Source organism: Scomber scombrus, chromosome 23, assembly GCF_963691925.1.
Source record: "Scomber scombrus chromosome 23, fScoSco1.1, whole genome shotgun sequence".
NCBI lineage: Eukaryota > Metazoa > Chordata > Actinopteri > Scombriformes > Scombridae > Scomber > Scomber scombrus.
The window spans coordinates 19186490-19213247 of NC_084992.1; the positions used below are offsets into that span (position 1 = coordinate 19186490).

At 38.7% G+C, this 26758-nt stretch overlaps 5 protein-coding genes across 6 annotated transcripts; all 5 read right to left on the reverse strand.

Annotated features, from left to right (window-relative positions):
• Positions 1–530: 530 nt before the first annotated feature.
• Positions 531–12235, reverse strand: LOC134005692 (ependymin-like). Of its 2 annotated transcripts, none has more exons than XM_062444668.1 (6): positions 12154–12235; positions 2715–2749; positions 2350–2484; positions 2065–2260; positions 1795–1882; positions 531–1147 (listed from the first exon to the last, which is right to left on the reverse strand). In XM_062444668.1, the coding sequence occupies exons 1-6, from the start codon at positions 12218–12220 to the stop codon at positions 1024–1026; spliced, it is 645 nt and encodes a 214-aa protein (XP_062300652.1). In that variant the 5' UTR covers positions 12221–12235; the 3' UTR covers positions 531–1023. The 2 variants fall into 2 exon arrangements, with proteins under 2 accessions (XP_062300652.1, XP_062300651.1); XM_062444667.1 differs by lacking the exon at positions 12154–12235 and adding an exon at positions 3428–3583.
• On the reverse strand, positions 4605–6987 carry LOC134005693 (ependymin-2-like). Its single transcript, XM_062444670.1, has 6 exons — positions 6892–6987; positions 6637–6671; positions 6412–6546; positions 5981–6167; positions 4917–5004; positions 4605–4786 (listed from the first exon to the last, which is right to left on the reverse strand). Exons 1-6 carry the CDS (start codon positions 6956–6958, stop codon positions 4657–4659), a joined length of 642 nt encoding a protein of 213 aa, XP_062300654.1. The 5' UTR covers positions 6959–6987; the 3' UTR covers positions 4605–4656.
• Positions 7939–9500, reverse strand: LOC134005694 (ependymin-2-like). The gene is made up of 6 exons (XM_062444671.1): positions 9434–9500; positions 9179–9213; positions 8954–9088; positions 8515–8701; positions 8344–8431; positions 7939–8213 (listed from the first exon to the last, which is right to left on the reverse strand). Exons 1-6 carry the CDS (start codon positions 9498–9500, stop codon positions 8084–8086), a joined length of 642 nt encoding a protein of 213 aa, XP_062300655.1. The 3' UTR covers positions 7939–8083.
• A 1304-nt stretch (positions 12236–13539) lies between the features above and the next one.
• Positions 13540–15102, reverse strand: LOC134005695 (ependymin-2-like). Its single transcript, XM_062444672.1, has 6 exons — positions 14943–15102; positions 14688–14722; positions 14463–14597; positions 14037–14223; positions 13868–13955; positions 13540–13737 (listed from the first exon to the last, which is right to left on the reverse strand). The coding sequence occupies exons 1-6, from the start codon at positions 15007–15009 to the stop codon at positions 13608–13610; spliced, it is 642 nt and encodes a 213-aa protein (XP_062300656.1). The 5' UTR covers positions 15010–15102; the 3' UTR covers positions 13540–13607.
• Positions 15103–16903: 1801 nt separating this feature from the next.
• alpk1 (alpha-kinase 1) lies at positions 16904–24952 on the reverse strand. The gene is made up of 13 exons (XM_062444510.1): positions 24838–24952; positions 24172–24326; positions 23847–24045; positions 23477–23536; positions 23316–23402; positions 23140–23216; positions 22936–23031; positions 22740–22844; positions 19082–20879; positions 18447–18594; positions 18197–18359; positions 17277–17463; positions 16904–17124 (listed from the first exon to the last, which is right to left on the reverse strand). The coding sequence occupies exons 1-13, from the start codon at positions 24950–24952 to the stop codon at positions 16904–16906; spliced, it is 3411 nt and encodes a 1136-aa protein (XP_062300494.1).
• Between the last annotated feature and the right edge of the window lie 1806 nt (positions 24953–26758).

Below are 26758 nucleotides of genomic sequence, written 5' to 3' on the forward strand. Positions count from 1 at the left end.
GACATACCCATTAAAGTACTATATTATATATTATATATTTCTTATGTGAATTTTTATTTCACTAGATGTATTCAGGGGTTGTGCTGCTATGTCAAGACAGTTTTTTTTGGATCAGTGGATTACCCAAAAGGCTCCTTTTCATTCAGATGATTAAATACCAGAAGCCCTCACGCATCAGGAAGAGCAATACTGTAAATGTCAGTACAGTACAAAATGTCAGTACAGAACACTACAGTAAATTCATTAATATTTTAAATTTTCATCCATCTTAAGCTTCCATACACATTGTATGGGTAAGCTGTTAAATGCAGATGCAGTTTATACACTTAAATCATTTAAAATGAGTTTGAGTGCAATTATATTTTTTCTAGTCTGGAGTTCCACCTGCTTTTAGACTGTTTTCAAGCTCTGTAGCCTTCAGCATTTTGTAACAATGATTCTCAATGAGCAGCTATGTATAAATCATATCATGATCTTATCCATTCATTAATTTGAGTCTGTAAATTCATGTTGTAAACCACCAAACGCAGAACATTTTAAACTTCAATTTTAATTCCATTGCAAACTTGCATACACAGAAACAAACATGTACACATAAGGACATCAGCAGCTGTAACAGAAGGATATAATGAGTGATTTAGAAGTCCATATAGTGTGACTTATCATTTATAGCCACACCTGGGAGACATGACCCTGTGTGGCTGCACTACAGGATTTTTAATACACTCTCAGTAGTCACTTTTTAAAAATCATGATTACTGGTATTATGTAAATGAATTAAAAGAAATTTAGCAAATTGAGTGTGTTTCCTAATGTAAAGGGAAACTCCCATCTATTTAGTTTCACACATCCACACACAAAAAAAATAATAAACTTGAAGCATTGCAGTAAGTGACAATGATTGGATAATGGCATGCATTTTACTCATAAATGCTGGTAAATCAGGAACCGCCATTAAGAAAGTAGAAATACAGTGCAAAGAGTCATTATTCATCATCATAGTGCACTATAAAACAGCTTATCTTAAAACAAGCTGAAAAAGGTCAGAGGATCCTCTCCATCCTCTTTCTCCAGTTGGGCGTCCTCACAGAAAGGCGGAGGGATGAGCTGTTGTGGGTCCTCAAGTCCAATGACGTTGTTGAAGAAGCTGAAGGCAATAAAACAGGAACACGCTATTGTTTTACAGTAATATTTTGAGAATATTGATGTGATATTAATTGTGGCCATAGGGGATTGGAATTTCATGACTCAATATAGTAATAGCATTGTTTCTACACAGATGTGTTTTTGAGTTTCCATAGATTTAGAATTTTGGGTTCTCCATCATGAAGGAGATCACCTTTTACCCTGGGGAATAAACCACCCATTCCTCCGTCCTGTGTGTGGTAGGAAAACTGACCACTTTACTTTTTTTTGTCAAAGCTAAGAACACTATGTAGCTGAACTGACTGAAACCAAAAGAAGAGGAAGTTGAACTTATGAACTGGCCAAAGGAATCCTGATCTCTGTTACAATTCAGAGATATTCAGATACAAGTGACATGTGTTAAGTGACCAGTCGTTGGATCTATGTTTGTGTTCAAACTGTGAAGCAACTCTTTAAAGAGTGTATTGTTGCACTGAACGCTTTAATTACAGTATCCACTGGTTAATTAATGCTAGTCAAATGGAACCACCCTCTGGCTTTATTTGCCTATTGTGTCTGTCATGCTCTCTTTCATCTCCTCCTACTGAATTAGATACTTGTCCTAAATATATTTGAGAACACGTTTGGTAGTCACGTGCATGCACTCACCTGGTCACGACCCATCCACTTTTGTTGGTATGAAACAGAGTGCTGACAGGAATACATCCAAACTCAGTGACAGTGCTCATGTATTTGGCTGTTGAAAACAGAAGTAGATCACGAGGACGGTGAGGCAGCATGACAAGACAAACAGGTTCATGAGCATAGAAAACAAAGGCAGGGATTAGAAGGAAGAATCAGGGCAAGTCATGTGCTACAGTACACCACATGACTTTGCAATTGTTCTGTCTAATTTCCCCATGTCTAGCGTCCTCTTACCTGTTCCGTTGTTCTTCATCTGGACCTCTCCTGCCCAGGTGTTGACCAGGAGACCTTGCCCTGGGCCAGAGGAGGCACCCAATATAACCTGGCCAAGCAGGGAAGCTTCCTGCGGTATCGCCAGCGGGTGGAAGTCTACACTCAGTGGCTTCTTGCAACATGTGCGGTTCTTGTAGTTGATCTTGTACATGACACCCTGGAGGACACAATGACATTGCACAATTCAGTAATTTATGTTATATATGACATTTCCAAATGCAGATATCATTGTTCTGTTTCCATTACCTGATTGTAGAGTAGCAGTGCATCAATGTAGAAGGTCTGATTTTTATAAGATCCTAACTCTTTGAGGCGGATTCGCTTTCCCAGTGCATCATAGGTGTACTTGGCATAGGCCGACAGCTTCTCACTTGCGGTGGACTTGAAGAGGAAGAATATTTTTTTCTACTGAATTTTTTTCAATCAGAATGTTATCATAACATTGCAGTAAACAGTTCTTTTGCCATGACTATAATAGTCCAAAGTAGACTTCTTTTAACAGCAATAACCCAGTGAATTATCAATGGTGAATGTAAACTTTTAATTCAGTCAGAGAGTTCAGTTTACACAGTAGCATATCAACTTTAAAAAAAATAAAGTTTAAGACTTACCACAGAAAGGCTTCCAGTCAGCAGTGGTGGGGATCCTGCCAAAATTTTAAAAAAGTGGGTTTAATCTAAAAGTTCAGTACATCTGTGCTAAACTGGTAACTTATGGCGCTTTTGCACTACACAGTTCCAGCACGACTCGACTCGGCTCGGCTCGCCTCGGTACGGTTCCAGAACAGACCTTTTCCATTACAAAATAGTACCTACTCAACGTGGGCGGGGTCGTCATAGCACGGCTCCGCGAAACTGCCGTGACTTCGTTTTATACGCGACACAAAACACATAAACAATGGAGGACATTGAGGCAGTGGTGTACTTGCTGCTGTATGAGGCTTTTTGTCACACACAAAGCAAGAAAATTGAGCCGTATGGCTGTAACACTGCTGCCGGTATTTAAAAATGCCGGGTTTGATTCTTGTGTGGTACGGCTCATGACTCTTCCAGCGACAACTACCAATCAGCGGCCAGCAGTGTGTCGACGTCACATTTTAGAACCGGCTTGGTTCGCTTGGAACCTCACCATGGCAGGTACTAAAGTATCAGGTACCAGGTACTTTCCCTAGTGGAAACGCAATAAGAACCGAGTCGTGCTGGAACGGTGTAGTGGAAAAGCGCCATAAGATTTAAGGCATCCTGCTGAAAAACAACAACAACAACAACAACAACAACACAAAAAACACTAGATGTACAATTTACAACGTCTGTGTTGGACTTACGGCATTGTCGTGGTCTCTGAGCGAGGCAGCCCACTGACAGGCACACAAACAGGACGAGGACTTTCATGTTGCCTGGTGCTGGATACACTTTCCTCTTCTGAGAGAAACAAACACTCTTCTGCTTATGAGAGCTCACTTCCTTAAATATCAGTTGGCTAGGCTCCCAATCTGCGTCTACTGCCAGGTTTTCATTGGTTCCTCTTTCAACCACCACTAGATTTTTTTTTTTCCAGGAAGTAGTTCCCTCTCAGTTTCTATTTAGATAAAATAAATGCCGGGACGCAAACACTTACTTTAACACATTATTTTAATAATGTAGCCATGTACGTGCTACTCTAGTTCCCCTATGAGGCTTTAATGCTTATAACATTGTACAATTCTTTTTAAGGTACACTACAGTAGTAGTAGGACATTGGTGTCCAACATGCTACACATTATTAAATAGTTTGCTGATCAAAGCCTGCATCATAGACTGGACATGTATTATGCTACTACTGTTTCATTCTAAATAACAACAGGTTATTTACTTAATCACTTAAGAAGGGATGAGAATATGAAGTGAACAGCACAAAAAGAACAGATTTCATCTATATGTTGTGCAATCATGTTGTTGGACATGATTTTTGTGATTATGATTATGGGGTTCTGGGGTGTTAAGCAGGTAATTAAGGTTATTAATCTACCCCTTCTTCTTTATGATGCATTCACTTTGACATCAACCCCATATCCATAAAATATAAATTGTTGCTAGCACTCCTCTTGCTGTTTCTTTCCTTTTGTTTCAAGGTATACTGCACCAAATGTTTGTATCACATAAGAAAAGTATTCATTAAAAAGATCATCTTTTAAGCAGGTTTCATATGATTAAAATATACTTCAACACGTTCTAATCTCTCATCCAGGGATGTTGATTTCTTAAGTGATAATGTCATCTAAATTCATGTGTCTGTTGTCAATAGACACTTCACAATTAATATTATGAAAGGTTTATATCTTGTAAAGTCATTTTCCCTGGTGATCATTTAAGCTATGTGTGCTATGGAAATAAATAAATCATCATCAATAAATTTAAACCATTGCTCATATAAAAAATATTTCAACTCAAGATACTTTGTTATCACACTTACTCCTGCTACAAACATGTATAACTCAAAGTTTTGATTTAGTAGCTTTATTTGCTTTATTAAACATCTCAAACAAAGTTAGAGACATTGGTTTAAGAGGGCGGCTCAAGGCAAGTTATGGAACAAGCTGAGGAAGTTTTTTGGCTCCTCGTCAGTCTTCATCACTGTGTCTCTGCAGAAGTCTGGAGGGTTGAGCTGACCGGGGTCCACAATCCCGTTGACGTTGTCGTATAAGCTATTAGGCAGAAAAGCAGTGACATAACAATGACTTGGTCAGATGCAAATAATTCAGTCAATTTCTGGTTTCTTGGAACTTTTTTGTAGTGCAAGAACATGTAGTCTAATGAAAAATTTGAAAAACTTACTTTACCACCACCCATCCATATTCATCACTTTGATATGAATTATTGATGGGAATGCATCCAAATTCAGTGACGGTGCTCAGGTACTTTCCTGAAGAGTCAAAGGTGAAAGTAAAGTTTTTATAAAGTGCGATGGAGACAGTTAACCCATATGGAAAAGATATAGATAAATCTGATAAAGTTTGTATTTCTTTTGTCTGAAACTTGTATGTAATGCATCTGATAGTGAACCAGATATAAGATCCTTAGTAAATGTGTACACAATGAAACTTGTATGATTTGGGTACTTATAAGAACAATATATGACAGTAATTCCACATACAATATTGTTAGTAGAAAAATGTAATAAATAAAAAACAACATAATCTGACAATAAAATTAAAGGGAAAAGCACATGAGTTGACTAAAAGCAGGTTTTTAACATGTAATGACAATGAACTGTTAAAATGTTGCTAAGTTTAGCATTTTTGTAAAACCAGGCATCATATTCTTCTCTCATTTTAGGAACAATTATATGCAATAAGTTGATGATTAAATGAACACAGCAAATATTCAAAATCTCTGTCGAATGTATTCAATGTAATGCAGAGATTGAAAAAAGACTAATCATCCCATTCTTGTAGAGATAGTTTTAATTTTGCACACGATCAGCAGATTACTTAAGTTGCACATTTACTTAAGAAAGAAAAAATGGCAATACTAACCCTTTTTACAAGACCAAGTTCATTATGACGGTGCTTTAAGAATTGTTGTACCACTGTACCACTATTCTTTTAGATTTTACATCGAAATACATAAATAAAAATTATATGTAACATGTATGGAAAACATACATTGACATGAACTTTCCTTTTATACCACATACATAGATTTCACATGATTCTTATGTAATTCTTTTTGTTTTCTTGTATGAAAAAAATGCTGAAGTGGCCACTTTCAAGAGTAAAACATATAAGTCCTATATGATGCACAATACATAAAACAAATTGAAGGTAATGGAAACTTCTTATAAGTTTTTTCTATTTCGTTTCCATATGGGAAGACAGTCTAAACCAGCAGTGTCTTACCTTTTTTGTCAGGCATATCTCCTGTCCAGGTGTTGACCAGCAGTCCTTGTCCAGGTGCAGATGGGCTGCCCAAAACAACCTGGCCCTGCAGAGTCGCATCTTTTGGGATTTCCATGGGATGGAATTTGTCCTTCAAAGCACTTTTGATGCATGTGCGGTTAGTGTCGAAAATTTGATACATGGCACCCTGATGGATCGAAGCAAAGGGATGAGAATGACTATTGCTCATTATGATTCATTTAATATTTTCTTTTTTTTTTGCATGTGATTTTTGCATTCAAATATAATAATAATAATAATAAACCACAGTGTGTTGTGTGTACAAGTCAAATCCAGATCGAATCCATTCAGGCTGTTTCTCAGCACATACACTTGCTAAGTAAGTGCTGCACTCTAAAATCAATATTTGGGATGCCAATATCATTTCTTACCTCTCTGAAGAGCAGAAGATAATCTCGGGTGAATGGCTTAGTCTGGTAAGTTCCCTGTTGCTTGACCCGCATTCGTTGTCCCAGTGCATCATACTCGTACTTGCAATACATCTCTAGCTTCTCATTCTGTGTGGTCTGGACAAATACAATGTAAGTGAGCTCATATCTCACCTTTACAGGTATCGTAATTGTGCCCAGTCATTCTGCGTTCATGCAAATACTCACCACAGTGAAGGCTCCAGTCATAAGAGCTGGACTTGCTGTGTTATAGAAGAAGATATGTAAAAATATTACACACAAATACACATTTGGCCGAGTATTAGCTTTAAATAGCAAACCTGATCCCTTTGCAAGTCAGCAATTGATCATTATGCCAACAATAATCAAATGAACAATGTATATAATTATTCTTGAATGAATGAAATGAGGAAAATATCAATCAACCTCCAAATGATTTTCCTCATCTGTTCTTTTATTTACCGCATGGTTGAGGCTTCTGAGCCAGGCAGCCGGCCAGTAAGCACGTGAAAGCCACTAAGAGTCTCATATTGTAGGATTCTACGTTGTGATTCTCAGCTCCAAACAGTCTGTTGTGTCAGAGGTAAGTCACCTCCTTATAAACACTTCTATGACGCACCAGGAGGAAGTCCTGCCTCCAGGTTATCTCATCAGCCTTGTGAAAAAAAAGACCTCATACAGGCTATCAGGCTCACATCAAGATAACACAGCATAAAAGCAAAATTACACCACCTGATCCACTTTATCGGCATTATATATCAGGTTAATGTTTAATGGAGGAACTGGATTTACAGCAGATCATGTGTATATTTGTAATGGAATTTTATATCCATACAAGTTTTACACCCAACAATAAAACATGATGCAGAATGAACACTGTGCTAGAAATGCAAGACTTTCCATATTCAGAAAAGTAGTTTTATCAGCCTGAGTGGCTGGGAGACCTGTGCACAGTGGGTCAGGGGTAAAGAATGTTTTTTTGTGTTCACAAAAGATTGAGGGTATTAAATACAGGACTGAACTACTGCTTCATCTAAATTCATGTGTCTGTTGTCAATAGACACTTCACAATTAATATTATGAAAGGTTTATATCTTGTAAAGTCATTTTCCCTGGTGATCATTTAAGCTATGTGTGCTATGGAAATAAATAAATCAGGTTTTGTTGTTTCATTTTTTAAATTTTGCATTTGAGTTAATCAGGTTCACCAGCTTTTACAATGTATGCCTGAAAAATGTCATCCAACATTCAGGTTTTTTTTTTAAAGCTGCATTGATTTTATTTTCAGTAGAGCAACCTGAAAACACAACCTTGTTGTATTATCACTGTGTAAAGCTGTTAGAAAAGAATTGGCTATCAACACATTAAGCAGACATTGGGTAAGCAATCCACTTAAAGACGCTAAAAGACACTACGTAGAACTGAAGATAACTGCAAATGATAATCCTCGAGTTCATCATAATGAATGCTTCCTTTCACATTACACATAATCATTTAAACCATTGCTCATATAAAAATATTTCAACTCAAGATACTTTGTTATCACACTTACTCCTGCTACAAACATGTATAACTCAAAGTTTTGATTTAGTAGCTTTATTTGCTTTATTAAAAATCTCAAACAAAGTTAGAGACATTGGTTAAAGAGGGCGGCTCAAGGCAAGTTATGGAACAAGCTGAGGAAGTTTAGTGGCTCCTCGTCAGTCTTCATCACTGTGTCTTTGCAGAAGTCTGGAGGGTTGAGCTGACTGGGGTCCAAAATCCCGACGACGTTGTTGAAAAAGCTATTAGACAGAAAAGCAGTGACATAACAATGACTTGGTCAGATGCAAATAATTCAGTCAATTTCTGGTTTCTTGGAACTTTTTTGTAGTGCAAGAACATGTAGCCTAATGAAATTTTTGAAAAACTTACTGTATCACCTCCCACCCATAATCATTAGTTTGATATGAAGTACTGACGGGAATGCATCCAAATTCAGTGACGACGCTCAGGTACTTTCCTGTAGAGTCAAATGTGAAAGTAAAGTTTTCATGAAGTGCGATGGAGACAGTTAAGACAGTCTAAACCATAACAGTGTCTTACCTGTTTTGTCACTCATGTCTCCTGTCCAGGTGTTGACCAGCAGTCCTTGTCCAGGTGCAGATGAGCTGCCCAAAACAGCCTGGCCCAGCAGAGTTGCATCTTTTGGGATTTCCATGGGATGGAATTTGTCCTTCAAAGCACTTTTGATGCATGTGCGGTTAGTGTCGAAAATTTGATACATGGCACCCTGATGGATGGAAGCAAAGGGATGAGGATGACTATTGCTCATTTTGATTCATTTAATATATATTTTTTTTTTTTGCATGTGATTTTTGCATTCAAATATAATAATAATAATAATAATAATAAACCACAGTGAGTTGTGTGTACAAGTCAAATCCAGATTGAATCCATTCAGGCTGTTTCTCAGCACATACACTTTGCTAAGTAAGTGCTGCACTCTAAAATCAATATTTGGGATGCCAATATCATTGCTTACCTCTCTAAAGAGCAGAAGAAAATCTTGGATGAATGGCTTAGTCTGGTAAGTTCCCTGTTGCTGGAGCCGCATTCGTTGTCCCAGTGCATCATACTCGTACTTGCAATAAATCTCCAGCTTCTCATTCTGTGTGACCTGGACAAATACGATGTATGTGAGCTCATATCTCACCTTTACAGGTATTGTAATTGTGCCCAGTCATTCTGCTTTCATGCAAATACTCACCACAGTGAAGGTTCCAGTCAGAAGAGCTGGACTTGCTGTGTTATAGAAGAAGATATGTAAAAATATTACACAAAAATACACATTTGGCAGAGTATTAGCTTTAAATAGCAAACCTGATCCCTTTGCAAGTCAGCAATTGATCATTATGCCAACAATAATCAAATGAACAATGTATATAATTATTCTTGAATGAATGAAATGAGGAAAATAACAATCAACCTCCAAATGATTTTCCTCATCTGTTCTTTTATTTACCGCATGGTTGAGGCTTCTGAGCCAGGCAGCCGGCCAGTAAGCACGTGAAAGCCACTAAGAGTCTCATATTGTAGGATTCTACGTTGTGATTCTCAGCTCCAAACAGTTTGTTGTGTCAGAGGTAACTCACCTCCTTATAAACACTTCTATGACGCTCCAGGAGGAAGTCCTGCCTCCAGGTTATCTCATCAGCCTTGTGAAAAAAAAGACCTCCTACATGCTGTCAGGCTCACATCAAGATAACACAGCATAACAGCAAAATGAGACCACCTGATCCACTTTATCGGCATTATATATCAGGTTAATGTTTAATGGAGGAACTGGATTTACGGCAGATCATGTGTATATCTGTAATGGAATATTATATCCATACAAGTTTTACACCCAACAATAAAACATGATGCAGAATGAACACTGTGCTGATTGATTTATCAGCCTGAGTGGCTGGGAGACCTGTGCACAGTGGGTCAGGGGTAAAGAATATTTTTTTGTGTTCACAAAAGATTGAGGGTATTAAATACAGGACTGAACTACTGCAGAGTGAATTTCTGTCTAATTTCCCCTAGTCTAGCATCCTCTTACCTGTTCCGTTTTTCTTCATCTGGACCTCTCCTGCCCAGGTGTTGACCAGGAGACCTTGCCCTGGGCCAGAGGAGGCCCCCAATATAACCTGGCCAAGCAGGGAAGCATTCCGCGGTATCGCCAGTGGGTGGAAGTCTACACTCAGTGGCTTCTTGCAACATGTGCGGTTCTTGTAGTTGATCTTGTACATGACACCCTGGAGGACACAATGACATTTCACAATTCAGTAATTTATGTTATATATGACATTTCCCAATGCAGATATCATTGTTCTGTTTCCATTACCTGATTGTAGAGTAGCAGTGCATCAATGTAGAAGGTGTGATTTTTATAAGATCCTAACTCTTTGAGGCAGATTCTCTTTCCCAGTGCATCATAGGTGTACTTGGCATAGGCCGACAGCTTCTCACTTTGGGTGGACTTGAAGAGGAAGAATATTTTTTTCTATTGAATCATTTTTTAATCAGAATTTTATTATAACATTGCAGTAAACAGTCCTTTTGCCATGATTGTAATAAACCTTTAAGTCAGTCAGAGAGTTCAGTTTACACAGTAGCATATCAACTTTAAAAAAAATAAAGTTTAAGATTTACAACAGAAAGGCTTCCAGTAAGCAGGGGTGGGGATCCTGTCAAAACTTTAAAACGTGGGTTCAATCTAAAAGTTATTTCGCATCTGTGCTAAACTGGTAACTGATATACACCTCCTACTGTAACTGGTGGAACAAAAATAGAACAGCACACTCAGTATTCACACTGTAGCGAGTGAACTTCTGAGATTTAAGGCATCCTGCTGAAAAACAACAACAACACAAAAAACACTAAGGGCCTGATTTACTAAAGGTTTGCTTGTGTAAAAACATGTGCAAACTTGACATCACCTGCAAAAAATGTCCAAGCTGATCTACTAACGCAGCACACTGAGGTTTGCATCTTTCAACTGTGCAAGATAGTACGCGCTGTCCATTTAGTACGTTTGCCATAATTAATATGTAATATGGCGGTTTCAACCCCAGTGTGCAAAATACAGGGAGGAGAAAATGAAAATGTGTTATTTAGCACGCGCATTGTGATTTACCAATCCTGAAGGTATTTTTTCTGACGCTAACTGCGTCTATCAATAATACCTTTGAAGGGCAGGTATTAACAGGCTGCGCACTGCGCACAGATGACTTTTGTAATTGTGGAGATGAGGAGACGGAGGCACAATGACAGAATACACACAGGACGGAGTTTTTCCACCTGTGTTAATAATTTTGGAGTGGAATATTTTTGGTTTTACTAACAGCATTGACTTCGTCACAAATACTCTCCCATATGTCGGTTTCTCTGGTAATATTTGTTTTTGTTATAACTCAATATATTTGTTAACATTTTGCGGTTGCGGGCTTTCTGCTCGTCCAAACTCTCCATAAAGACACGCAAAACCCTAATTTAAATACTGCTGTCTCCACCCTGTTGCACCTGTTTTCATTTACGCAGTTATTCTTAGTAGATGACCCGCAAAACGCACGCAAACGAAACGTGCAATCTATTGCACCATGCACGCAATTTAGTACCCACTATTTGGGATCTTAGTAAATCAGGCCCTAGATGTACAATTTACAACATCTGTGTTGGACTTAAGCTTGATTTATGCTTCTGCGTCGGAACAACGGCGTAGCTACTTAGGGGTCTGCGTCGACGCAGAGAGCTCTGCGTAGCTAGCCTGACGTGCACCTCCAAAAAATCCTAACTACGCGTCATGGCAACGTGGACCGCAAGGGCTGTGATTGGACCGCTCAAAACGTCAGTTCCTCCGGCAGTTGCTTTTTCTGGTCTTTCTTCCTGCAACACCGCCATTATTATTAATAATCAACAAAAGGTATGTGTTTTCTGTTATTAGCGCACATAGCGCAATGCTACATGCTACTGTGACCAACAAAAAACAAAAAAAACATGCTACTGTGACCGGAAGATAAACAAGGATATGACTCTCTGAAACCACACACACACACAGTCACACCCCCTAGCGGCATGGCGGTGAATTGCAGAGCAACGCGTTCTCTCGACGCAGAACTATGAAAGGTCAACGACGGCGTCAGGGCACCGGCGTAGCTACGCGGTCGTTCTGACGCAGAAGCTTAACTCAAGCTTTACTGCATTGTCGTGGTCTCTGAGCGAGGCAGCCCACTGACAGGCACACAAACAGGACGAGGACTTTCATGCTGCCTGGTGCTGGATACACTTTCCTCTGCTGAGAGAAACAAACACTCTTCTGCTTATGAGAGCTCACTTCCTTAAATATCAGCTGGCTAGGCTTCCAGTCTGCGTCTACTGCCAGGTTTTCGTTGGTTCCTCTCATAGAATGTATATAAAATGGACGTAACATCCGTGACGTCACCCATTGGTTTGTGGACTGCTGCTTGGAAGCGAAAAGTTTCGGATCTGGGCAGCGCCATCTTGAAATTTCAGGTGCATGCTGGGAAAAATAAAAACACAGGTTCTACTTATATGGGCATCAGGAGGGGCATGAGGCGCCATCCTGAACCTGTGAACCAATCAACCTGTCAATCACGACGTAGCCACGCCCCAATGCATACCCAGCTTTATGGTCAAATATAATGTCAGGGAGGCCAAAATGTCACAAATGAACATCATACTTCATTGCAGAAGGCTTTAAACTAGCGATTGAGACCATAAACACATTTTGAAAACGTTTACTGAGGTTAGAAATCAAGTGAGAAGTTGGTGAATTCTCCATTGACTTGTATTGAGACGGAAGTCCTTTTGACACCAAAACGGTCACCCCCTGGTGGCCTTTTGATAGAATGCAGTTTTAAGTTACTTCCGCGTTAGCCTCATTTCAGAGGACCGGAACTCCCCGCTTGGTTCCTCTTTCAATCACCACTACAATTTTTTTTCTCAGGAAGTAGTTCCCTCTCAGTTTTTATTTAGATAAAATAAATTCTATGCCGAGACGCAAACACTTACTTTGACACATTATTTTAATAATGTAGCCATGTACGTGCTACTACTGTTTCAATCTAAATAACAACAGGTTATTTACTTAATCACTTAAGAAGGGATGATAATATGAAGTGAACAGCACAAAAAGAACAGATTTCATGTATATGTTGTGCAATCATGTTGTTGGACATGATTTTTGTGACTATGATTATGGGGTTCTGGGGTGTTAAGCAGGTAATTAAGGTTATTAATCTACCTTTCTTTTTTATGATGCATTCACTTTGACATCAACCCCATATCCATAAAATATAAATTGTTGCTAGCACTCCTCTTGCTGTTTCTTTCCTTTTGTTTCAAGGTATACTGCACCAAATGTTTGTATCACATAAGAAAAGTATTCATCAAAAAGATCATCTTTTAACCAGTTTTTATATGATTAAGATATACTTTAACACGTTCTAATCTCTCATCCAGGGATGTTGATTTCTTAAGTGATAATGTCAAAAATATTTAAACTCAAGATACTTTGTTATCACACTTACTCCTGCTACAAACATGTATAACTCAAAGTTTTGATTTAGTAGCTTTATTTGCTTTATTAAACATCTCAAACAAAGTTAGAGACATTGGTTAAAGAGGGCGGCTCAAGGCAAGTTATGGAACAAGCTGAGGAAGTTTAGTGGCTCCTCGTCAGTCTTCATCACTGTGTCTTTGCAGAAGTCTGGAAGGTTGAGCTGACTGGGGTCCAAAATCCCGATGACGTTGTTGAAAAAGCTATTAGACAGAAAAGCAGTGACATAACAATGACTTGGTCAGATGCAAATAATTCAGTCAATTTCTGGTTTCTTGGAACTTTTTTGTAGTGCAAGAACATGTAGCCTAATGAAAAATTTGAAAAACTTACTTTGTCATCTGCCATCCATAATCATCAGTTTGATATGAAGTACTGATGGGAATACATCCAAATTCAGTGACGGTGGTCATGTACTTTCCTGGAGAGTCAAAGGTGAAAGTAAAGTTTTTATAAAGTGCGATGGAGACAGTTAAGACAGTCTAAACCAGCAGTGTCTTACCTTTTTTGTCAGGCATATCTCCTGTCCAGGTGTTGACCAGCAGTCCTTGTCCAGGTGCAGATGAGCTGCCCAAAACAGCCTGGGCCAGCAGAGTTGCATCTTTTGGGACATGCATGGGTTGGAATTTGTCCTTCAAAGCACTTTTGATGCATGTGCGGTTAGTGTCGAAAATTTGATACATGGCACCCTAATGGATGGAAGCAAAGGGATGAAAATGACTATTGCTCATTTTGATTCATTTAATATTTTCTTTTTTTCTTTTTTTTTTTTTACATTCAAATATAATAATAATAATAAACCACAGTGTGTTGTGTGTACAAGTCAAATCCAAATATAATCCATTCAGGCTGTTTCTCAGCACATACACTTGCTATGTAAGTGCTGCACTCTAAAATCAATATTTGGGATGCCAATATCATTGCTTACCTCTCTAAAGAGCAGAAGATAATCTTGGGTGAATGGCTTAGTCTGGTAAGTTCCCTGTTGCTTGAGCCGTATTCGTTGTCCCTGTGCATCATACTCGTACTTGCAATAAATCTCCAGCTTCTCATTCTGTGTGACCTGGACAAATACAATGTAAGTGAGCTCATATCTCAACTTTACAGGTATTGTAATTGTGCCCAGTCATTCTGCTTTCATGCAAATACTCACCACAGAGTATTCTCCAGACAGAAGATCTGGACTTACTGTGTTATAGAAGAAGATATGTAAAAATATTACACAAAAATACACATTTGGCAGAGTATTAGCTTTAAATAGCAAACCTGATCCCTTTGCAAGTCAGCAATTGATCATTATGCCAACAATAATCAAATGAACAATGTATATAATTATTCTTGAATGAATGAAATGAGGAAAATAACAATCAACCTCCAAATGATTTTCCTCATCTGTTCTTTTATTTACCGCATGGTTGAGGCTTCTGAGCCAGGCAGCCGGCCAGTAAGCATGTGAAAGCCACTAAGAGTCTCATATTGTAGGATTCTACGTTGTGATTCTCAGCTCCAAACAGTCTGTTGTGTCAGAGGTAAGTCACTTCCTTATAAATACGTCTATGACGCTCCAGGAGGAAGTCCTGCCTCCAGGTTATCTCATCAGACCTCCTACAGGCTGTCAGGCTCACATCAATATAACACATCATAACAGCAAAATGACACCACCTGATCCACTTTATCGGCATTATATATCAGGTTAATGTTTAATGGAGGAACTGGATTTACAGCAGATCATGTGTATATTTGTAATGGAATATTATATCCATACAAGTTTTACACACAACAATAAAACATGATGCAGAATGAACACTGTGCTAGAAATGCAAGACTTTCCATGTTCAGAAAAGTAGTTTTATCAGACTGAGTGGCTGGGAGACCTGTGCACAGTGGGTCAGGGGTAAAGAATGTTGTTTGTGTTCACAAAAGATTGAGGGTAATAAAACCAGGACTGGACTGCTGCAGAGTGAAGCGGAGGGTCATGTGAGCTATTAGTGACATCACTGTCATATGATATGGAGGTGTGGTACTGCTGTCACCTGACTGGAATACCTTTTACCCACATCTTCTTGGATTGCGTTGTCCTCAGCATTATGCTTTAACCTACATTAATGATAACAGTCTTTTGTTTTTGGCGGCAGAGTGAGGGAGGTTCATGCCCGCTATTAATGATATCACTGTCATATGATATGGAGGTGTGGTACTGCTGTCACCTGACTGGAATACCTGTTACCCATATCTCCTTTGTCCTCAGCATAATGCTTTAACCTACATTAACGATAACAACCTTTGTTTTTGGCGGCAGAGTGAGGGAGGTTCATGCCCGCTATTAATGATATCACTGTCATATGATGTGAAGGTGTGCTACTGCTGTCACCTGACTGCAATATCTGCATGTTAAACAAATATTGACATCTAGATAAGCTTTCTGCTTCCTCCTGTTCCCTCTCGAAACATTATTATTTTGTGTTCTGATATTTTATTTTGATGGATTGTTATTGTTCGAGATAAAATCCAAATAAATAAAAAATAAAAAATCTTCTTGGTTTGATGTGTCTATATGTTTTATTCATCAACAGTATTATGCTTTACATTTACCATTAGAGTTTTTTTTTAATGATTCAATATATTACATTACATGTTACTTTGCAACCTGTTAACATATACACACGTTTTCTATGATGTTGGCATGTGAACAAGGTGACTTTTCTGTCAGTCATTGAACTAATGATTAAAGTGCATAACATTTTTTTTTTTCGGAACAAAGTTGAATGTGTGGGTGTTAACAGCAGCAATGAAAAAACAAATCTACACAATGCTGTTGATGGAAACACATTATTCTTTACTGTGTCAGGTGATTCCTGCACTACCCAGTTAGACAACAATCCAGTTGTGTAGAGATACTGAGAAAAAATGTGTATGTCTATAACCTCTCTACCCATAACCACAGATATGATCATTTAAATAGCACCTAAGTTTAAATATTCAGCACCACACATTATAATTTTCTTAAATTAGAAATCTGTATACATCCCACACTCTTTTGTAAACTCCAGTATTGAACAGAAAAGATAATCCAGTTCTACTTTAAAATGTAAAACCACACAAACGGACCCTTATGACTATTAAAACAAAGAAAAACAGAACAAAATGACACAGCTATGTATACATTAGCCCTTGATGAGATGTTTCTAAGATTAGATATCTGAAAAAAAAGACAATAGTTCTAATTTAAATCAGTGAGTTAAAATATTATAATGAAATACAGTACATTAATTCTAACAAAAAAGTGCATTTAAGCCAAAATATGTCACACACTTGTATCAAAGGCTCTTATTAAGATTTGGGAAAATTAACACACACATATCAAGACGCTCAACACAGCAACTTTTTATCAGGAAGAACATGTGGCTGTTTGACCACTGGAGGTAGTTTAAGCAGCTGGCAAATGCCATTGCACTCCGGCCCATGTTGCTCCACAAGGAAGTACCTGATGCCCCTGTGAGCAAAGTTAGAGGGACCTCTGGGGATCTTGGTGGAGTGCAGCTGGGGATCAGTGAGGTAGGTCAGCCCTTTGCCATTGGCTGTCACCCACCCTGTGAAGAAAAGTAAGGAGAATGATGCTCACACATAAGAACAGACTCATATCGAGATATACTTTCAGGTAGAAAGGAGTGCCACCTTCCCTAAATGACAAAAATGCACCTTAGGTCTGTGGTGATTATCGTGATCTTTGACACACACGCACCTTGCAGGTCTACAACGACTTCCTGGCAATCAGAGAACAAGTAGGTGAAGTGTCCAAAGGCAAGGCCGTATTCTGTAGCCTGGAAGCTCTCGTTCTTCTTTCCAGTGTTGTTGGTCAATTTGACAAAATCTCCAAGCATGTAGGGTTCAACAGTCACACAGCCCACTATCTCATTTCCACTCAAAATCTATTCACAAGTACATAAAACAAAAGGGGAATTAGGAAATATTTAAATCCTGTACTCATACACAACTCATTAATATTGCTGCAAAACAACAGTTATGTGTATTACTGTAGTCTCCATTTCTTCTGTAATCTGGTGACTTTGTTATGTCTCTACAGATGATTAAATGTGGTGGTAGTAAGTAATCTGTCAGTGCTTAAAATAAACTACAGTACATGCAGTTATACTATACTGTGTTTATTTTCAGTTGTGTTATCTAGGCTGAATGGTGAATTTAATTACATTTATGGCTCGCTTTGCACTTTGCAAGTTCTTTTTTTGGTCTAATTCATTCAGGGCAGAGCAGAGACGATTAGGAGAATATATGGCACTAAGCTATTATTTGTATTGTAATTTCACATGTTCCATTTTTAACAGCTCATAGTAACTCCTAGACTAATAACCAACAGGATATTGACTCTGCTACTGTCAGAAGATAGTAGACAGTTTCTTGCTGTAAACTGACAGCTGGAGGGTGTTCTGTGGTATTACATTTAGATCTCATCTAAAGCTGCTCCAAGGCTGCTGCAGGCAATCCTGCACTCTGCCGTCTCTGAAGTTATGCATTTATGTAGGGGGTCCTATTAAAGTAGTCTTTTTGAATTAAGTTATTTTAATTTTAAAGCAACGTCTGCCATTTTTTACTCTCCCTAAATTAATTCAACTTTTATATAATTATGTTTGGCATGTGATTCACCAATAGAGCCTCAGAGGGGATGAAGAAGATCTGAGCCATCACTTCCTTGTCGTAAAGGCTCTTATTGAATTCAGTCACGTAGTACTGGGCTGTCATCTGTCTCTCCACATCTTTCAGGTGAAACTGGATCTGCTTTGGCTTCAAGTAATCTTTTCCCACATAACTAAGGATATAATAGATGTACACACATAGTGAGAAATAAAATAATCATGTTCAGGTTAGAGGGTGCCTTGTATGTGTAGATGTTTACCTGCTTAACCTCTCCTCCTGGTGTAAAAACAGCACCCATATGGCAGCCCTCTGCTTGCCCTGCAGCCCCATCGGCTCTCCGATGTAAACACAGGTCTCCCTGGCTGACCACAGGCCTGTGGCTTTGGAGAACTTTAAATGAAGAGCACCTATCAGAGATTGTGGTCAAAGATTAGCAGACAGTTGCAATGAATCTACTCAGTCCAGAAAATACTGAGACAGAGGAACACAAGACTCAAGGTGTAAAGCTACACTACTGGCTAACTACCATTTAACACAAAGTACTAATGCCAACAGTTTTGTAGATAAAAATGAAATGATTGGAAAACTTTTTAAACTAATAATGGTGCTAAAAGAAGACAGGGGATCACCAACGTCATTAAAATGCATCCTCTGGGCACCATGAACATCTGCACTACATTTAATGGCAATCCATCCAATAGGGGTTGAGACATTTAACTAAACCCCAAATCTGCATGATGGTGCTAGAGGAAAAGTCAGGGGATCAACATTGTCAGAAGGCTTCACAAATGTCTGTACAAGACTTCATATCAATCCATCCAGTAGTTGTTGAAATATTTCAACCAACACTGACGTTGAAGACAAATTTCAACAACCACGGGAATTCAAACTTACTGTAGGCCATTCTGTGTTTCTTGAGTTTGAACTGCATCTTCTCACTGTGCAATCTCTTCAGCAGACATTCATGGCAAGCTCCAGCTAAAAGGCTGTAGTAATCCTGTTGTGACAAGAAAGACTCTCTCTCAGGAGCAACACCATCTACAGCGCCGTTGTTACGGCAGCTGTAGCACAAAGGGTTCTCCCTCTGAGGGACATTCTGTTTTTCTGTACAAGTGACTTCATTGAATGGTTGTCCACTTGGATTCACCTCCAGTATTTCGAATAAACTTTCAGTTGAAGTTTCAGTGGGGTCACAGTTTTCTGGGACATATTGAGCAATGTTTGGGTGCGGGGTTGCTAAAGAGTTGTTGGTGGAAGGTTTTTCAGGAACAGAGTCATTCTGAGCGTTCACGTTAAGGCTCCCTAAAGGTTGAGGCTTGGACGAGTGGTTTGTATGCGTGGGATTATGAACTGAATCACTGGTTGCAGAATCGACTGTTTCCAAAAGAAAGAAGCTCCCATCAGACTCTGTTGACTTGCTCCTTTGACCAGTTCCTGCTTTTCTTGCCTGAGGTTTTCTGTTTGTGGGGGAGTTTAAGTCATCTGAGAGTTTCTCCCACGATGACTGTGAACTAAAACTGTTACTGAGAGAGCTGGAGGATGTTCTGAGTGTAAGTTTGGATAAAGATTGTGCTGCTCCTTCTGCTACTGATGGTTTCAGTACCACACCAACACTCATCCAATCATCCTCACTACTCACTGTCTCTATTGCAGCTTGTATCACTTCAAACTTTTCTAAATCACTGCTTGCATTAGAGGAGGAAGTTGCAGGTGTTGCAATTCTTGGGACTGTATGGGAAATGGCACCAGAGTTACAACCTTGTAAATCTCGTTTCTGGTTTCCATCAGTAAATTCTAGCAGGCCGTCTGACCTATCTTCATCCACCTCAGTGGTCGGACAGCTCAGATTGCTCGCATTCCCTACACGTCCAATGGCACTGCTCCCCGTATAGCCATTGCTGCTGGGCCGAGGAGATCCAGAACTACTCGAGGAGAAGTTCTGCCATGAAGAACCAAGGTTATCTGTGCTTCCTAGTGTGCTACACAGGTCAAACTTCTGCGGTGGATGCAAGGCAGTTGAATTTGAAACTCTCTGTTGTGGCTCCTCTCCTTTGGTTGCATCCTTTGAAACTTTGCAGGCTTCAGTGCTGCAGTCTGTGTTGAGTGTACCAATGGTCGTTCCCAGTGCAGTTATACATAGCCTTCCTCCATCTATTTCCTCTTTAGCCCCCTTACAGGTTCTGTTGGTGGTCTCACACAGTGATGCATGATACTTCTGAAATCTCTGCATCACCTTTGAGAAATCTTCTAAAGTGAAATTAACCAATCTGTCTTTGATGTTTCTGTAGCTGTCAGGGATAAAAGATCCTTTGTCTGTATTAAGGAATGGCTCCACTCGCAACAGAAGCTTGACTTGAGTAATCAGATGCAGGATTTTAGCACAAAGACTATCTTTGTCTTGGGTATCTGGATGGCAGTAATCGTAAAAAAGCGCTAAAGCTTTTTGGCAAGTTTGTGTTGCTTCTACCACAACCTCTGAAGGAGTGCCAAGCCATTTGTGAGTGACAGCGAGGGAATATGCAGCCTTGAGGAAGGTGTGAAGCTCCTGCTTGCTGGTGATCAGCTCGTCCTCTGCTTTGGTGAGTAGGCCGATTGCAAATGCATCTCTGGCCTGCAGGAGGAATGACTGCCTTCTAGTGGAAGGGCATTCCAAGGAGAAACTGTATGATAAAAAGCAGGTCCCTTGAGTTGCCTGGAGAGAAAGATGAGTCTGTCAGAGAGAGGCTGACAAAGAATGAAAGCTGCAGTAAGAATTATACCTCCACAAGATATTTCTGCTGAATATATCACATTAGCTAACTAACTGTTGCTGCTGTCACGCTACTGTTTTGAATAATTATTCTGGATATCTGCCCTGGAGGTAGTGACCATTTTACAACTGGAATCTACTATTTCCCATTCACAGATTGTGAAACCAAGATGAAACTGCCAAATGAATATTGGCCCGTGTTAATTTTGAGCTATGTATTTGAGTGATTTGAAATTAGATTGGCTCTCAAAATACTCAGCCAGACTACAAGAACTTTGCTTAGAGCTTAATTTACATCAGTTAATATCTAGTCTTACACTCAAACAAATCAAATCCATTTCAATTAACCATCATATATCTTATATTAACAAACAATCCACTTTAGTAATTAATTAGTGCCATTTTGCTCAATTGCCTGTGTTAGAAAGACTTGAAAACTCTGGAATAATAACAATCCTTGCATAATAAAGACAATTCATTTTAAACATTGTAATAAGCAACATTTTTAAATGATTTGTGTCACTCTGACCTTGAAAGAAATGACACAATTTCTGGCTACACAATTTTTTAACAATGTACTTTATAAACATTATCCTTATAAAATGTTTAGAGTAAAACAATTTATTCCCAAACATTTCCAAAACCTTATTGTCAGAGATGCTGCTTGGAAGACAAAAAATGACCAGTAATCCGAATGACTGGGAGCTCCATCTGGAGGTTCAAACATTTTCCACTCTGGCAATAAATGTTCTTTTATCTTAGTAAGTCAAGGTGAGGTGTACAGTAAACTGGTCAATTTCAAACCAAACAAATCTAAGAGTGTAGATCATTTAGATCCTTCCCTCCTCCACCTCAGTGCTCATTTAATAGCAGCACCTCTAGCACGCATTATCAACTTATCATTGGCATCAGGTCAAATTATGAAACTATGGTAATCTGCACAGGTTATCCCATTATATAAAGGTGGTGATCATAGTGAATCAAATAACTACTGTTCAATCTCAAAATTGTCACACCAGCAAAAACCCAGGAGTTCCTTAACTTAAATTCTCAAATAAGACTATTTCTAGACTAAAAAAACATATTGCAGCAAGAGCAATCAGGAGCCTTAGTCAATCATCACATTGTGCCTCCCTTTTCATAGACCTTTCTAAAGCATTTGTCTCATTTGATCATGGTATTTTATTGGAAAAACTATGAAAGACTGGAGTAGATGATCAATCCATTATATGGTTTTATGACAATCTCTCAGATAGAATTCAGGCAGTAGTTAAAAACAGTTCCAAGTCAAGTCCCGTTAAAGGGTCTAAATGTAGGAAATATAAAGCTCTACTGTAAAAACTACCTGGTTATCTGTGCTTATTACATTTAAATACAGTACTTACAATGTCCAGCGTTAGGATATTTTAACATTAGCTGTACCTCTTCTTCACACTGAACTTGGAAAAAGTGGTTTCAAATACTATGCTGCAAAATCTTAACTTACATTCTCTCATTTCACTGGAACATTTTAAAAGGTTCAACTTATGTACTTGCCATCACACTTGTAATTGATTTTCTTAATTGTGAAAAATGCATAATATGTCTCTGTGTATTACACATGTTTAAACTAAATATGTTTAATTTTGTACACAGGTCTCTTGAAAAAGAGATCTCAACGAGACTACCTGGCTGTTTCAATAAAAGATTAAATAAAATAAGTTAAACTTGTCTCTGCTGTGAAACTGTGACTTTATTAATTCATTCATGTCTGTTGCAGGCCACTGTGAGTGGTGCCAGAGACCGGTCAATAGAACAACTTACCACATGGGTCAACACATAGAGTGAAGTGTACTGGCTGTACACCATTGCCATTTTAGCTGCCTCGGCTGCTGAAAGAAGACGATGACTCCTGTCCCCAAGTAAAGACTGCTCCAAACAATCAGACACAAATAGACAAGAAATTAGACAAAGTCAATAATATACAATGTGACAACCGGTTAATTAAACTTAGACTTACCAAATCTGTATCTGCATTAGTCTTGAAAGCATTGAAGTCTTCATCATTCATAGACACCAATATGGTGGCCAGTATACCAAGGGAAGTTCCAATGCCCTATAAAATATACAAGTATGCAGAACAAAGCTTTATAACATTGTAAAATGTTTACAAGCTCATCATGTGGCCACTGCAAAAACTATAGTGTGGTCGTGTCTGCGCTACCTTTTTATCAGGTTTAGGTAGTGCATAGAAACCAACCAGAGAAGCCCAGATTAGTTCTGCAGCCTCCAGCCACAGGCCTGAAACAGCCCACAAGGATAGTAGATTAGCCAAGATATAAGTGTATCATGGCATCAGTGAACTTAACTATTTCTCATTTAGGAACAAAATGATCTTACCTAGCTTTTGCAAAATCATTCCGCGCACTTGAACACTAACAGCCTGCACAAGAGCCCTGTCAGTTTCAGAGTGGTACACCCAACTACCTGTATATTTAATAAAAGGTTGTTAAAACAGTATAATGTATCATTAAAGACAACTGAGGGAGCAATGGTCTTACCTGTAGCCCCCCTATTGTTAATAAGACTGCTCAGTATGTATTCTGCCTTCTGCAGTTTGCCTGTGTGGAAGATGATGATCATGTTAACATTTATTTTGCTCTCTATAAGCCAACCAATCATCAATACCTTTGTAGGGAAAAAGTGTAATAACGAAAAAGTAATGAAAGGCTTTGCACATGTTATTTCCATACCATGAATTTGCATCGATCATCACGATTTACCAAAAGAAAAGATTTAGATTTACACATACTACTCATCATTTATGTTTGTTCAGTGACTCCACACAAGACTAAGAATAAAGTAAAGTACTATAATTTCCCTTTAGAAGCAATCCCATACAATCAACCCTATCCCTCTATCGCACTGTACCAGAGTTAAGGTAGACCCTGGCCTGTCGTATAACCAGCTGAGGGGCCACAGGGATGTCAGGGTGCTGTCTGTGGAGCAGCTTGGTGATCTTCAGCAGACGACTGGACTCGTCTGTCCAGTAGAAGAATCGGTCCACTAAGAAGACCACCGCCAGTGCCCAACGTGCCTCCTGAGCCATGATGGATGCCTTCAGAAGAGCCTGGCAACAAAACAAACACATTTATTTTGCACTGTGAAGGTGCCTGTAAATTGTTTTTATATTCAATGACACTAAAATATGCTCAAATGGGAAATTATAACCATAAACTTGCTGTGTAATTATTACCAGAAGCTGAGGTAGGTGCTTGCTGATGAGGTCACTAAGGTTGGTCTTGTCATTGGCACTGATTGACTGCTTGTACTGCCATTTCTCAGGCACGAAGGGCCATTTCATATCCATGGCCTCCTGCAGGAGAGAGGCCAGCTCTGCACACAGTGAGTCTACAGGAAATAAGAGTAAATTCGTGGGATTTCTGAAATCAAGCAAAATTGTGTGCATAGATGAATGGACTTTGAAAGCCCTGAATAAAATGGACAACACTTACAGCTTAAAATATGTTCTTGTAGAAGGGAAATCATTTGTATCAAACTACACCAGACATTTTTCTACACCAGGAAGGCAGAGTTACTGGGTTATACTGGGTTTAGAGGGAGCTTTATAATGAACACTGTCCCAGCTTGCCTCACTGAAAAGCACTAGCTCAACAAAAGCAAATCACCTCAAATGCATGCCAATTCCTTCCTGAAAATGGATTCACTGACCATTTGTCAAGCATGGCTTTGTCTCTGATTCTCAACACCAAGCATGTGTGTGGAGCTTATGTGAGTGAACAGTAATTCCACCACCAAATCTCTGATCCTTACCCAAATCCAAATCTGGGGTTTCTCCCATATACTGGTTTCGCCAAGGCCTAAATGTAAATTGACTTAATAGCACCATCTTGTGTCTGACCTCGGCAGCTGCAGTAGTTCAGCCTCTCTGCCTCTGTGGACTGTGTGGAGGGTCGAGTTGCTTTTGCAGCTCTGAGGCATTCCTCCAGTAAATCCCCCACCTCCTGGCTGTCCATTCTTGTAAACAGATGTCGATGTTGTTGCCTCAGATGAAAGGATTTCCTCCTTTTTTGGCCTCTTCAACCCTCTTCCTGCAATAGTGATTCAAGAAGGGGAATCCCAGAGGGTGGTCAGACTGATGTTGACAAAGAATTACATAATCAGGGTGGGTTTGTAAATTTCAAAATCTGAAAAATTCCACGATTAGGCCTAAATGAATTCCAACCCCAATCTCAAACAAAAAAGCAAATATATATATTTTAATTTAAATCCACATTTGATTTCCTGTAATGGTCAGTGCAACTTTGCTGGTGGTGATATAGGCCTGCACATGAAACAGTGTCTTAGGTAATGAAGAGTAGGTTTATACTCTTGTAAAAGGTTTATAATTTTTATGATTAGTGACCTACTGTACATAAAAACACAATATTGCTGAGTATGATTGATGATGAGGTGTATGACGTTATTCAAATAACATATTTACAAACATGCCAATTACAGAGTGATGTAATATCACAATGAAACATCAATTAAATCAGAAAAATATCAAAAGTAAACATTGAAGTTACTGTAGCACATGAGGACACTTTTACAATGATTCATCTCGACTGAGTTATACTTTATAAGATTAACCATTTTGTTACAAAGTCCAACATATGAAACATGGATTTTATAATACAGATGTCAGACATTAAATTAACAGAACCCACCGTAACTTTAGGTTCCCTGCTTCTTCCTGGTAGGGCAGGACTGTGAGATGTTGCTTTCATGAACAGTCGGAAATATCATAATTCCAGATTAAGAGCATTTCGGTACGACTGCCAAAAGACAAAAAAAACGCAGGTCAGATTGAACCACCAATATATATTGTATAGTGATTCTCTTGTTAAGGAAGAGGATAGCACATTTTACATCATATCAGGTGATATAGAAGGGCGATATGGATCTTATTTATTCAGTATTGTAATGTATGTTTTTTAAAAGTTTCATGCTGTTTTTCATTTAAACTAAGAGACAAAACACTTGATACAATATATATAAGACATTATGTCACAATCAAACATACGAAATACCTAAGGCAAAAAGAAAAAAAGTCAAAAAAAGCACCAAGCACTTGTCAGATCTCCACTTTCATGGATTATCATAATATGGCAAAACAGCTTCAGCCAACTACATGGGAACATTAACGTTTCTCAAACTTCCCGTGCTTTCCAAACATCAGAGAATAATCATCTGCTGCCAAATGTATATAAAACCCAAATAGCTACTATATAAGTTTGATAAGATGCCATTTCATTATATAGCCAAAGTTGTTATTATAATCGCCAATTTAAAATGCTCTGCAATCACAAACACACTCATTCCTGTATCACCTGAATGCAACATGTGACGTTATGAAGGGGGAAGAACTGAAGCTTATAGCAACAGGTGAGGTGTATGCAGAATACATTATGTCTATCATAACAATACAGATTTAGTTTGGAACAATTTTGATGCAATAACCTACATCACTAACAATACTCTTCCCCTCTTCTTGTCATGCCCTTTTTTATGTATTGTACATGTATTGACAAATATAGTTCTATTAATAAACAAACACCCCATTATAGCTCTGCAGCAGCCGTCTGTCTTGTTTTCTGAAAATGCACAGAGCGCCTGCGCCAAAAGCACCATGAACACTATAGAAAAAAAACCTTGAATATTGTTTCACTTTATGAGAGGGAATTGAAAGCAGCACAAAGCCGCATATGTCTGCGTTGTCCACTATCGGAAATTGATCTTAATTGGCGAGGCGCATCATATCTGAGATCAGCCAACGATGA

What these genes read in the sequence shown, in the direction of transcription:
- LOC134005695 (XM_062444672.1), bottom strand. Translation starts at nt 15,009, where the DNA reads ATGAGACTCTTAGTGGCTTTCACATGCTTACTGGCCGGCTGCCTGGCT. An exon ending in TCAGAAGCCTCAACCATGCG is followed by an intron (nt 14,723 to 14,942) that starts GTAAATAAAAGA and finishes TCTATAACACAG; the next exon opens with TAAGTCCAGATCTTCTGTCT. An exon ending in AGATATGCCTGACAAAAAAG is followed by an intron (nt 13,956 to 14,036) that starts GTAAGACACTGC and finishes TTGACTCTCCAG; the next exon opens with GAAAGTACATGACCACCGTC.
- LOC134005692 (XM_062444668.1), bottom strand. Translation starts at nt 12,220, where the DNA reads ATGAAAGTCCTCGTCCTGTTTGTGTGCCTGTCAGTGGGCTGCCTCGCT. An exon ending in TCAGAGACCACGACAATGCA is followed by an intron (nt 2,750 to 12,153) that starts GTAAAGCTTGAG and finishes AAATTTTGGCAG; the next exon opens with GATCCCCACCACTGCTGACT. An exon ending in TGACTGGAAGCCTTTCTGTG is followed by an intron (nt 2,485 to 2,714) that starts GTAAGTCTTAAA and finishes TTCCTCTTCAAG; the next exon opens with TCCACCGCAAGTGAGAAGCT.
- LOC134005694 (XM_062444671.1), bottom strand. Translation starts at nt 9,500, where the DNA reads ATGAGACTCTTAGTGGCTTTCACGTGCTTACTGGCCGGCTGCCTGGCT. An exon ending in TTCTTCTGCTCTTTAGAGAG is followed by an intron (nt 8,702 to 8,953) that starts GTAAGCAATGAT and finishes TCCATCCATCAG; the next exon opens with GGTGCCATGTATCAAATTTT. An exon ending in TATGGGTGGGAGGTGATACA is followed by an intron (nt 8,214 to 8,343) that starts GTAAGTTTTTCA and finishes TCTGTCTAATAG; the next exon opens with CTTTTTCAACAACGTCGTCG.
- alpk1 (XM_062444510.1), bottom strand. Translation starts at nt 24,952, where the DNA reads ATGGACAGCCAGGAGGTGGGGGATTTACTGGAGGAATGCCTCAGAGCT. An exon ending in CTAATGCAGATACAGATTTG is followed by an intron (nt 22,845 to 22,935) that starts GTAAGTCTAAGT and finishes TGTTTGGAGCAG; the next exon opens with TCTTTACTTGGGGACAGGAG. An exon ending in GAAACACAGAATGGCCTACA is followed by an intron (nt 18,595 to 19,081) that starts GTAAGTTTGAAT and finishes AATCTCTGATAG; the next exon opens with GTGCTCTTCATTTAAAGTTC.
- LOC134005693 (XM_062444670.1), bottom strand. Translation starts at nt 6,958, where the DNA reads ATGAGACTCTTAGTGGCTTTCACGTGCTTACTGGCCGGCTGCCTGGCT. An exon ending in TGACTGGAGCCTTCACTGTG is followed by an intron (nt 6,547 to 6,636) that starts GTGAGTATTTGC and finishes GTATTTGTCCAG; the next exon opens with ACCACACAGAATGAGAAGCT. An exon ending in TATGGATGGGTGGTGGTAAA is followed by an intron (nt 4,787 to 4,916) that starts GTAAGTTTTTCA and finishes TCTGCCTAATAG; the next exon opens with CTTATACGACAACGTCAACG.